This window comes from Boleophthalmus pectinirostris, unplaced genomic scaffold, assembly GCF_026225935.1.
Source record: "Boleophthalmus pectinirostris isolate CB_2022bp ecotype Guang Dong unplaced genomic scaffold, ASM2622593v1 HiC_scaffold_6, whole genome shotgun sequence".
Classification (NCBI taxonomy): Eukaryota; Metazoa; Chordata; class Actinopteri; order Gobiiformes; family Gobiidae; genus Boleophthalmus; species Boleophthalmus pectinirostris.
In genome coordinates this window covers 20,526,948-20,540,631 of record NW_026571447.1, presented here as the reverse complement: position 1 = coordinate 20,540,631, position 13,684 = coordinate 20,526,948, and the positions used below count along the sequence as shown (strand labels likewise).

Sequence of the window (13,684 nt, the reverse complement as noted above, 5' to 3'; positions counted from 1 at the left end):
CTGGAATGTTTCACAGTATGGCATTAGACTTCATTTAATCTTAATTTATTCATTTACAGGGGCTCATGGGAAGCAAACCAGTAGAGGACCATCCACAAAAAAGTTTTAAGTATAGCCTTGGAGGACCTAATCATAAACTCCAAACTTGAAATAAGCAATACAGTAATATACTTTCTGGAATTCTTGTTCATAAAACTTCTGCCATATACCTGCTGGCAAATCTGATGAAGAGTGAAGCACTTAAACACTTTTGGACTCCCTTGCCTTAATGTTTGCCCTTACCACACATTTCTATCATTTTATGACGCTATCTCTGCACTTTCTTAGATAGCAGTTTCCACACTCTACGCCCACCCTGTCACACTTGGATAAATAAACAAGGTTGCCTTGGTCTCTGTCTTGTGTAGTAGACTGCATTTTCCAGAAGTCCCTGTGCTATATGCAAACATGTGATAAATGGCTTAAACTATATCATCTCATTTTTGTGGGAGAAGAATTGAGTCTCAGAGGGAACATGAATCAGTATTAAAATGATGTGGAGAGTACTCCCTGCACTGTGTTATGCTCAGCACTCCCGCAATGATTCCTATCATTGTTCCAGGCAAGATCAAGTATTTAAATTTTTTACGACAGTAGTTTAACTAGCTCCATATTTTACATTTTTAAATCGATTTTCAGCAGGATATTCAGACCTAGTTCTCACTCAAAAGCAAAAAAAGTGTACAGTATCTGCTTGGAGATGGCTGAAGCTCCTCCCATAGGGGGTACAACCTGACAGCAACTATTTAGGCTGATCTCAAATTGGCCAGAGAAAATCTTCAGTACATTAAAACTAAAGCCAAAGATTTGAATCTATAAACTCAGTTCTGACAGACAGGAGCTACTCTCCAAGTCTCCATTTTATGTCAGTATACTGTAGATTTTGTATGAGAATAAAAAGGATGAACAAAATCACCATTTGAATATTTGTCGAAAGCATCAAGCCATTTAAGGTCAATACTAGTCAGTAGAGACAGTATCCTGGACAAAACCATTATGCAACAGACACTGAGGCAGGCAGAAAGAGGGTCTGCTGTTCTGGGCGGGGTCCTGCCACAAACTAGGACCAGGTAATGGATGTATAATGGGCTTTTAACTGCCACGGCGCTGACAGTGGTGTTTGTCCTGCAGTGGAAAAGTAGAGCAAACAGGAAGCAGTGCACGGAGACATCCCCGAACGGACCCTTGACGCCGACAAAGGACATCTCCAAAGCACCTCGCCCTGTCATCATAAAACGCTTACGCCGCTCAATTTGTTGGAAATCGGTCTTATTTGGTTTGGAGCTCGCGCCCTGAATCGACCAAATGGTGTTAAATTAGGTAGGCCTTAGTGCACAGGTCAAAGACAGGTTTCTAAATACCCCTCATAACCACAATGTTCCACCTGTGAAGCTAACTAAGTGATAAGAAAATGGGCTTTTTTCACCTTGTGACCGGGTCAGCCAGTTAAACATTAAGCATGGCACTAACATCTGCACATGCAGACAAAGTATAGTTTCTGGTTTCTACACAAAATGTATATTATGATAAAGAAGATATCCATCACTCACAAGTACTACTAGTACTTTAAAGGTCCAATATTACTGATTTTTATGAGCTTTTAGCTATGCTGTACCTCCTCAAAACATATCTGGAGTTGTGTTTTGTTTTACTCACACATGTTTATTATTAGTCTGTCTACATCTCCAAGGATCAAAATGCTCTTCTACCTTGTGATGTCATGAAGTGGTAGTTGAAAAGCTATCGTTTCTTTTTTGTTCAGCAGAGATGTTCAGCAGTAATTCAAAGGATGAAATTTTCCAAATTATTCTAGTGAAGGTGTATGGAATTTAAAAACACAAAGGAGCATTTTCTGTATTACCACGTGACATCACAAGGTGGAACAGTATTTTCTGTTTGAGAGAAGAACTCAGGCTTTGTGTGTTTTTGATGAAGAAACAACATTAAATGGCAAAAGGTAAATGGTGAATGCATTGCTGTGTGAAAGGAAAAAAGGCCTGAGATACACATGACGATAAAAAAAAAAAAAAAAAAAGAAAAAGTCATGCAACTAAAATGTAAAAGATGAGTTTGATAATTGTTATCATTATCTGGCATATACAGACTCTAAAACACATCTCAAAAGACTTTTACAACAGCAGCATTATTAAATCTAAATGTCAAAAAGGAATAAACAATTTCTGATTTACATTTTATTCGTAGATGTTCAGTCTCCAGAAGCCCTTAGTCACCATCTCTCAAAAACCTTTATTTTGTTAAGTCTATGGGAAAATATCTCACTGTACAGAAGAAATGATAACCTGAGACAGTCGAGTACTAAAATTATAACTTGCTTCACACCTAACAAAGTGATATTCCTTTATGTGAAGCTGGTTTCTCTGCTTCGAAGAGATTTATTTCCTGTAACAATCTCAGCTCAACAAGCTAATCTCGTATCCTTTTCTAACATCCATTCTGAGCACCACTGTGTTATTATCATCCCTCCCATTGTGCGAAAAAACTAATTATGGACCGGAGGGGGATGTGGAGAAGTCTGCATCCCTCTTCGCAATACACGGACCATGCTTAAATAGATCACACAAGTTCACCTAAAGCACAGGACATCCCATTGGAAATTACATAATTGTGACACTGTGATTTACAGGGCAGTGCATAAAATTGGATGTAATAAGCTGCTCTTATTACACCTAACCCCTGTATGTCACTGCCACACTGCTGATGGCATCAACATTTCCTGCAGGTGCGATGCTAACTGAAAGCACTACTCTGTTAGAAGCTGTGTTACTAAAGTTAGACTTAATCTGAGCTTTGTTTTAACACAGTCTGACCAGAAAGAACTGCCTTACTTGGACTTACAACAGGCGAGAAAACCAAATCTCTCACACATTAAATTAACAAATGTCTCACACATTACATTAATCTCACATTGTTGAAAATCACCTAAAACACCTAAACAGGACCACAAATGCTCGTACTGATCCTGAAAATGTACTGTTTAAATCCATTTTGTATATTTTCTTTTCTTTTCAAACAATCTAAAATATGTGCACTGTGTCACCATGGTAACTTCTAAGCTTTCCACCATTAAAGATACATGTAGAAAACCCCTGGCGTGATGTCAGTGCAAAGTCTTCTGGATATATCCACTATATTGGGGAACTCAGTGGAAGTGTCAAAGCCGGATTGCCTATATGCCTGCACCATGCTGTTACAACGCAGGGAGCATTAATTAGCTGCTGTAGAAGGAGTACATCGATTGACAAACTGATCAATTTTAGTGAGACTTCAGAAAGCTAGAACTTTCCGTGATAAGTGACTAACTCCTCGGTAAACACATTCAGACACTAAGGACAGATAACATCGAGCCAGGCTGAAATGACATCAATAGACAGCGTAATCTTGGCCACGCAGGCTACGGTGTAATTACTAGAACAGGTTAAATGTATGGGGAGCTGATTGAATGGTTCACAGCCTTAAATCATTAGTATTGTTTGGAATGTACATTTGCATTTGAGGCTGATTATGAAATGAGTTCCCAGCATCACTGATTGATGGAGTATTGACTGCTGAGCTCAGAAACTAGGGCAACTTGAAATAGGAACAATGTAATTTTACTGATTTGGTTGAAACGTTAACCCTAACATTAACTCAGACACAAGAATTAACAAGTGAAGAACTAAAGAAACCACTCGTAAGTATTGTGAAAGGCGGACTGAACAAAATTAATATGCAAATCACTGCGGGCTAGGAGGCAAATGCAGTGGGGATCTGAAAAGAGGCAAGTGTAAAAGGAAGAAGAATGCACCATCACCAATCACTTTCTAGTACCAGCACTGCGACCTTTATCATTGGCAGCTTTAGTTAATTACTTCAAAACACAATTCATTATCTGCAAAAGGTGACATAGAAACTTAGGACAAAAAAGACTACATGAACTGTATGAACTCAATCCTAGAAGGCACTGTGTAAGCTTTGTGGAAAAAATATAAGGAAACTAGCAAGAGTAGAAAGAAACTCTACTTAAAATTCGGCAACTCTCTGCAATGCCAATGTATTGTCAAGTACCATTACAGTGTGATCGATAGCCACTGTAGACTTTAGGAGGGCGTGTATAGTATACCACTGTACAGCAAAACGAAAATACTGCAACAATAGAACTCAACTTTCAGGGTTCAGGGCAGGAGCAATGACCATTAAACCAATGTGCCCTCTGAGTTTCCTTAGATGAAAATAATAAATCAGGATTTCTCAAAAACTACAGTCTCCACATAGCTGCTTCTTGCCCCTTGCACTCCACCTCAGTGCAATATACGATTACTTTTTGCCATGGCCTGCAGTGTCTTTGAAACATACTGTAGCACAAACTTATCGGACACAGATCCAACAGGAAGTCAATGTACAGTGATATGCTCGGTTCAGTTGAGAAAGAGGAAGTGACTTGCTTTAACCTTGGTCTAAATATAGGACAGGTCTAAATCAAAGTCTATATATCTGCAATACCATTCTCATTTTCAGCTCCAGCACAATTCTTGATTATGCTGAACACTTCATATATTATTCATGCAGAGCTGTTTTAATCAATCCCATTTGAACAATCTTTTGATATTCTATGATAATGGGCATCTTGCATTAGTCCATAGTTATTACCAAAGTGGCCTATATTTATTGTGTAATGGACTCTGCCCTCCTCTGCTGGGGTGCAGTATTGCAAAGGCTATATTCTGTTGGCTAATGAATGTTACATAAGTATGAGGAAAACTTTCTAAATCTTGTGCAGGTTATGACAGACTTGAGTAATGGTTGCTATTAAAAGATGAGTAAACAACCATGTATCATCATTAACCCATAATTTAACCTTTCAATAATTAAAAGTATTTTGTAGCAATGTCCACAAAGTATATTTTCAGTATATTTCATGTGATTTTATATGTTTGAGTCTTACCAAAGACTTCATCCGTCTCTCCTGGGTCTGTGGCGTCGGCTGCTTTGGGTTCAGGTGCCTGTGATGGAAAAAACAAAAATAGGTGAAGCTCTTAGGTACCATGGTAACAAAGCAAAGGACGATCCGGCACTGGGAGAAACAAACAGGGACAAAACATCTGTCATTATGTTTGTTCTTTGTTCGGTTTTAGATTTTTTTTTTCATTGTGAGTGTAAAAAAATGAGTGAACCAAGAAAAATAAAATGAAATATTTACTGCAGAGATATTGCTATAGCAGTTCTCTATCAGTTTTGAAAGTACGGTTTAAAACACTTACCCTCTTTGTGTTTTAATAAGTACCTATACTGCTCTTATTACATACTACCTACGAGAAATATGCTGACAATTAAAACAAAAACATTTTAAAGAAGTGGGTCCAACTTTGGTTTGTTTTTAACCAGGACTTGAGTCTTGAGGTGAACAGCTTAAGCTCTGTTATGCACTGACTCTCTAAATGTGGTTCTGCGGCATAGGATTGTACACTTGTTACTGGAGGTGCTTCTGGTGACTCTGTTGCTTGTTTATCTCTAAATGTAAGTAACTAAGTAAATGTCTCTGATGCTAGATTATTAATGCATTTGAATAACAGTTTAAGAGAATATAATTTACTAAAGCTTTCAAAGCTTAATAAATTATATTTCTTAAGTATATTACAGTGATAACAGATTATTATTATTTTTTTATTATGTTTTATTGCTTGATTGTAGAATGACTCAGTGTGTTTAGTGATTGAGGGAGCTCCCTGGGCCCATGCTGTCATGCAGTATGACATGAGAGAAGATCATAGCATGCGTGTACAGCAGGGCCGCCTGGTTTGGGATGTAATGCCTGATGCATTTGAAACAGCTGAGATTGCTTTAGATGGTTTTGGATATTTTTTTGACATGTTTATCAAATTTAAGTTGGGGATCAAGAACCGGACCCAGATATTTGAATTCTGTTATGAAAACCACAGTAACTAATTCCCATCTGCCCTTTATGCTATGCCACTCTGTTCACACTCTTGAGTTTTAAGACAGCTAATAATTTTATATTTTTTCAAAAAAAAAAAAAAAAAAAAAAAATAATTACAATAGAAAAGATAACATGATAAACAACTTGGGGTCAAACTGCAGATTTCAGAACAATGATTTCGCAATTGACGGTTTATCCTTGTCTCCACGCATTGCCTAAAGAGTTCTTATTCCTCTAATCTGCTCTGTCTGTTTTGATCTCCAATTAAAAGGCTGTGGGTGAAAGATAACTTCTATATTTGTGTAAATATGCAGAGCATCTTAAAAGATTTGTGGAAAGCTACTTCTTTATCCCAGTAAGATCTGTGACAGAATAATCTTGAGGAGAGACAAACATCTCTATATAAATATCTCTCTATATATATCTCTATATAAAACCCAAAATCTAATTAAAAAGATTTGCATTGTTGTTACACCAGCGTTTGATCTGATTTTCTGCACTTAAGGCAAGACACTGCAGGTGAATAGGGAAAAAAAAAATCTTAAATTTAGAGGTATCAATTTGAAACTTCTTCTGTAGTGACATAAATATGAGAGAAAATGTAATAAAAGTTTTTTCATCATGTCATGTTTTCATATAAAACTAATTAATATTTCTCTTATTTAGCATTTGAATAAACTAAATCTCACAGAAAAAAATGCCTAAAATAAAAAAAAATTTGCCTAATTTTTGGGAGATAAATCTAAATATTGTTAAGCACAAGACTGTAAAGTTTTGTGTCTGTAGGTACTAAGATGATCCTAATGATCCTTATGGGGGGAAATACAACAGAATGTGTTTAAAACAAACAACTTTAATACATAATAAATAATAATAAAGCATCAAATGTATATTTTTGTACACTCAAAGGAGCTTTGTGCATAATTCACTCCATACTCCATGATGGTAAGATACTATTGCAGCCACAGTTACCCTAAGGCAGATGTGACTGAAGCAGGGCTGCCAATCTGCGCCATCGCTCCTTCGACCACCACAAATCATGCACGCACACACCACTTTCATAGTAGGCAATGTAGGCGAAGTGACTTGCCCAAGGACACACCAACAGTTTTTTGCCACTGGTACCCAACTATGGCACATGGAATTCCCAGCAGTCTCCCATTCAGGTACTAACCAGGGCTGTCCTTGCTTAGCTTCTGAGATCTGACGGGATCAGGGTTTGACAAGCCGTTATGGCTTTATCAAGCAACTTTGACAAAGTCTGTGGGCCCAAAGAATGAACATGATTTGGACTTATAATTATCTCAAAATAAACTTTTCAACTTTCAACAAAACGCAACTATGCCAATGAAGTACCATGAACTGACAAGTGAAGGCCTTGTAGTGGTTTAGAATTCAAATAAAAAAAACACAATTTTTCATGATGTCTTTTTTTTAGACAGTGAGACGTGAGAAAGGCAAATAACCTCAGGTGTTTTTTGTGCAATGAAACCCTGTGGCTTCCCGTTGGCAGATCATGTGATACTCAGAGTGCATTAAAAAAGGATGTTTCAAATAGCCCAGACTCAAAGACACCAATGTGATTCTCTAAACTCTCTCACCTATAAAGCACAGAGGCCTCATATAACCTTCAGACAAAAACACAGGAAAAGGTAACCACTTGGAAAGACCAGAAAATGTGAAAATGGGATGCTACCAGTGATTGAAAGAGCTAAGAGCAAAGGTGAACAAAAATGAGAACTGAGTCAGCAGCATTTCCACTACCAAAGTATTACTATATATATATATATATATATATATATATATATATATATATATATATATATATATATATATATATATATATATATATATATATATATATATATATATAGTATTATAAGGCTTAGGCTGCATACACACTCCTCCTGGTGTGACCCCAATTTAGTCCTGAATGATGTACACTTGGTTTGGTTTGGTTCTAGTCAGTCTAGATGCAGTGCGTGTGAAAACTGTGACCATCATTATAGTTTATTATCCAGTTTATGTAACAAAGAGTTGTAAGCCAAAACAAAGCTATTGTTTACTTATAATAAGTTTGGTCATAAACAAATATTGTCTTTTTGAATTGCAAAGCAATCTCTCCCTTCATTAAAACAAACAGAACTTATTATCAATAAGCAATCAGTAATGAGAAACTGAGGTCAATACAATGTTGTATCTAGTAAAGTCAATACATAAGTCAAGACACTCAAGTCTTTTTGAAGGACACATTGTTCACGCACAAACAGGCATCAACATGACTGCTTTTATCTACCCTTTCCAAGTGTAAACTGCACTGGCGTTTCACCCCAACAATGAAGCTAATTTTAGCATCTCTGTACATTTCCACCTCTGCATCTGTCTCTGCACCAGTGCTCTCCTATAACTGCTGCAAGCTCAAGCATGAAATTACATTATTACAAACTCCAACAACCTTATTACTCCTATGCTAAAAAGGTGGGTTAGCTACACTGACCAAACGGACAAGTTCAAATCAATTCACAGTAGTACAACATTATATTTATGAATTGTACACTATGCTCAAGTGCATTATTTCAACATTTGCTTTGAAAAATATTGGACAGGAAAGTGACTCAGCATGTACAATGTTCTACATATTGGCCCCTTAAGATTTAACTTACTTTAAGTTTGAAAGCTGAAATTAGATTTGGAGACAAATGGCCTCAGAAAGAAAAGTTTACTTTGAAAACACAATTCAGTGCTGCTCATAAATAGTTAGCACTGTGTAAAGTTTTAAAAGTACATCTGGCAAGTGAATCTCTCCCAAATATCCACAGCTCTTGTGTAGAAGGGACAGTGATGATGCAGCCCATTGTTGGTAAAAATGGTCTCCATCAAACACGGCAGCAGACCGTGGGCGTCTGTTCTGGCTCTATGTCCGTAGAGCATGTAGTAATGTTGTTGGTCTGATTTCATTGGGGAATTCTCCATTTGGGATTCACTGAACTGGAGTGAAGTCTTTATTTACACCAGCCAGTCACTGCATTGTGACCACCTGCTGAATATGCTGCTCCATATGTTACACACTTCCTTTTGGAGAGGACATTAAATTATTTAACTATTTGACTTCCTGTTCTTCTCCTCATCCTCCCACTTGATACTACTAAATGTATTCCACGAACACAATGAGAAGTTGAAATTTGGTTGAGCTTAAAAAAAAGTCTGTGACTTCAAAGTGTCGAAACAAAAACATCATGTGTGACATCAGGCAGAACTAACAACCAAGACAAACACTTACATTGTTCATCTTTAAATATAAGTCCAATAAAATAAGTTTGGGAAGGTTTGGGAAGGTTTACTGCTGATCTACACCATGAATCCCCTGCATTAGGTTGAGCTGCCTTTCCTTTGTCTCACACACAAGGAATCCAAAGGAAAAATGATATATAAATCCAAGTGGTTGTTCTGGGGAAGGCTGGACAATCATATTTTGTGTCAGGCTTCACCTGTATAGCCCTGAGTTATTGTGCGAAATAGATACATGTGGTTTCAAATAAAAAACACAATTAACAATATAGTGTCAATATTTAGTCCTTGTTGCATTTGACCAGAGCTATTGTGCTCAGCTTGTTTTTTTTTTTTCGTTTTGTTTTCTTTTTTCTCAGCCCATTGATCCCATCTTGAGTCATATAGTGTTTAGTTCTTATAGTTCTTATAGGTGAGATCATCTCAGGTCTGATACCTCCACAAATATTTGCCTAAAGGGTATAATTCAGGTACGATTTGCATTGAAAACATGGTTATGGTCAGGTGTGTTTGCATTAGTGTGCACTCTATAATCAAATCCAAACATTACCATAATGACATTTATGCAAACAGTGTGGTTAAACTATTAAAATGTAATAAATAATGTGAATACTTTTCCTATAGGTGTTGAACTTGTTAGTAGAGATGGGCCTTGTTGCCTGCTATGACCCTGATTATTACCTTATGAAGGCTAAGGAGCGGACCAGGCAGTGATCTCACAGCCAGCTGATATTCTTGGGCAAGAGCTGTCAAAATGACTACACACCTACTCAGCACTGGCTCATAAATCACCTATAGTTAAACTGAACTTCAACTCAGAGACAAGTGTGCACAGTGAAACATGCACTACATTACACTCACACTGGGACATTTATTAACAGGCATTCCATGGTGCCATGATACGGCTATTAAGTAGTGACCATAATAAAGTATTTGAGGCTATTCTGCACCTAAGTAAGCTAAAACATTTTTCACAGAGATTAGCCCATAAAGGGCTGCAAATGCAGTGTTTAGAAAGTTTCCCCACCCGCCATAGGCTGGCAGAGTGAACCCCGCTGGTATAGGATGGGCAAGTCACCCACAATTTGGTGTATGAATGATTGATGGTGATCAGAATTATTAAAAGTGCTTGATTAAAAGACTGCAGAACAGCAAACAATAGGTCAGCAAGTCTGTTAAACTACTGTTTGAAACACAAGATACTGCTAATAATGACTGAATATAGTTAAATTGATAATAATTACCCTAATACAACAGAAAACAGCAGTCTTAATTCCTGTGTTTTTTTTCTTGAGTCATCACATCACACATCAGTAATTTGCCTTTTACATTCACATACAATTAAAAATCTATCAATGGCAGATTTAACAACATCATGCAACAATGAGTTATCTCACAGTCGTATGAAGGAATATGAGACCACACTGGACTTTAGGAGAGATGTACGGCACATGGAGGAATCGCATCATCACACATCACACATGGGGAGTGTCATGGCAAAGTGCTACAAAGAGGATAAAAGGGCCTAAAATCCAGCTAAATATCTGTGTTCATGACTTAAATGGATATCCAATGCATTTGAACATAAAAGATAGGCCTATGACTCTGAAAAACAATATGACTTTCAGAGTCTTTTTTACAGTTACTGTATTGGGATGATTTTGTGCTCTAATACTCGTCATGCTCCATCTCCACTCAGGCCTTTGATCCCCATTGGGGGCAGGAGCAGTGGATGAGCTGCTGTAAGTGTAGCTGCTGTAAGTGTAGGTACAGCCTAGGCTCGAGAGGCAAAGTGCACAAGGAGTGTGGTGATTTGGACACCTTTCAAAGGCCAAGGTGATTTGAGACAATCAAAGGAATCCTCGCTCTCCTTCCCATCTGCTGCAGTGTGGGGATAGGTGTGCCCTTCAGAGCTCCATCCTGTCCATGCACTTTAAAAATGGAAGACAAAGAGCACCCTTCATCTTGGCTTTTTGACTAAGATTAAGGAAAGCAGGAGGCAGGATTCTGAAGCAGTAGAGTGAGAGTGCTGTGAGAAAGAGGCGATTGTATCGAAGGAACTGAGTGAAAAAAACAACAGTTGTTTTTCTTTTCCTGTAGATGAGAACACAAGGGAGTGCTCTGAGGCTGTCTGGCTGACCACAATGCACAGCGCGCCCTCAGTGGTACAATGGCGTTCGCTGAATCTATAAGCTGCAGTTCTCCCAGATGAGTCTCCTGCTCCCTCGTCTGGAGACTGCAACCTTCAGCTCAGCAATAGCAAAGTGACTGACAAAGCCCCTTTTTAATATGAAACCACAGTCAAATCACAGAGGAATATTCATGGCATGGAATGCATTATTCTATTTGAGCTTTCTTCAGCAACTCAGCCCTTTGAATGTCTAGTCAAAATTAAAATCTATGCAGAAGTTAATTCATGATTCACCTGTTGTCTGTGTGGATTTAATTCCCAAAAGATGTAATACTTTACTTTTAGATTGAGAGCCATTTTAATTAGGGGTTGGGAATCATATGTCTCTTGCAATTCGATACAATACACAATACATGGCTCACGATACGATATATTATGAGGATATGGCAAACATGCAATAATTGATGCATTGCACATGATCTATTGCTGTCTTTTAAGAACCAAATACATTTTTGCAACAATATTTCTTTGTTAATTTATTAATATGAAATACATAAATTTAAAACATCAAAACAGGGAAGTGAAATGCATAAACACGTTATCTTCAACTAAAGGAGCAACAAAATTGTAGTACAGTTACAAAAAACAGCAAAAAAAAAACCCAAAACACTCTTGGTGATATATCGATAAAGCAGCCCATGATAACAGTACTGTATCACCAAATTTAGTATTAAGATATATCGATATTCTGCAAATCCCAAATTTTTATGTATTCCCCACTATAAACAGATACAGGAAAAGTGTTTTGCTGAGTCCATTGGAAGTCTGGACCTGCACAGACCTACAGAGGATCCATACAAAGCAGACACACTCAGGGTACGATCCGCCTTTGAACTGATGGATTTCTTTGCTTGGTTTGAGTTTCTGTGTGATAAGCAACTGTGAAAAATCGTCAAAACCCTAAGGCCCTTATGACAAATAAAAACATTTTTCATTGCTGTTATCAAAAGAAGCTGAAAAATTGGGTGAAAAAACATGCCTCTAGCAGCATGATTTTGTGTTGCCTGACCTTTGTTGGTAGTCTAATTGCATTTAAATTTTTATGACATTCATGAATGAGTACTAATTATTGCAATAACCAAGGTCATTTAGCAATTATTAATTATACTTTCACAAATAATTAATTTTTCTAATACTTAAGAAGGAGGAGAGAGCTCTAGGTTGGTCTTACCTTTTAGAGAAAAATATTTGCTTAAGATGAGCAAAGAATTGGACCATTTTAGGTAAGTGAGTCATCAGTTGCAAAACAACATTTACCTATGATGCCACTATAGTTATGAAATCCTATATTATTGTATGTAGACCTTAGTATCAGTATTACATCTAAAACTATGTAAACAGTGACAAATGGTTTTCAACTGTTCATTAAAACCGGCTTAATTTCAGGCTGTGTATGTTGACCGATTGTGGGTGGCAAAGTAAACACTACACTGGTGACATTTTACAATAATAGACCAGAACAAAGCCGGCAGACTCAAACATATTAAGACTTGAATCCACTTCATTATTCAACTAATGCATCACAGATTAGTTTGGTGTTATACTGGGTGTTATAGAGGCTTGTTGTGGAAATACTCTTTTTGTAATGTTTAGTGTACATCTGTTGTACATCTGAGCTTTTTTATCCCTTTGTCAATGCAAAAGTATGGTTTTTGTGAGCATCAGCAAACATACAGTTATGTATCAAGAATAAAGTAGATATAATACAGGTGCAACACCTGGCCTGATAAAATAATCTCTGTTTTTTCATATTGTACCTGGCACAAAATGATACTGCCTTGCAACGAACTCCAGCTGTCTGTTACAGGGGAATGTTCCAGAGCTAGTACTAAAGGGAGCAGTGGCTACCTGTCATTCAACATCATTATTCAGCCATCATTCAAAGCCACTGGGACTTAGAGTGGGCTCACGACTCCTAAACACAAACCTACCTCTGACTGTCACGCTCTGCGCCAGCTTGACTGTTCCTATGACAACCAGCTGTTGTGCCAGACCTTTCAAATTGACTCTGATTGTTGGCTCCAAAGACAGAGAAAAGGACATGCAGGTATGGGAATAGTCGGGCACAAAATACTTCAGTTTTACAGGTCTGGCATCTTCTGCTTATTTAACAAACTGGGCTGTGTGGCTATATGGACACATGTTTTTTTGTCATATCATGATTCACTATTTCTATATTTAATGCAGTCTGCTCAAATGTAGACCCATTTTCCCACTGACTTCACCAATTA

The 13,684-nt window shown here is 37.4% G+C and overlaps 1 protein-coding gene across 2 annotated transcripts in view; it reads right to left on the bottom strand.

Moving 5' to 3' along the window:
* Positions 1-13,684, bottom strand: part of LOC110171682 (myelin basic protein-like) — a 36,965-nt gene that overhangs the window by 10,177 nt on the left and 13,104 nt on the right. For both annotated transcript variants that reach the window (XM_020937442.2, XM_055163652.1), the window contains exon 3: positions 4,982-5,039. In XM_020937442.2, coding sequence (XP_020793101.1) covers positions 4,982-5,039 — 58 coding nt within the window. The remainder of the gene's footprint in view (positions 1-4,981; positions 5,040-13,684) is intronic.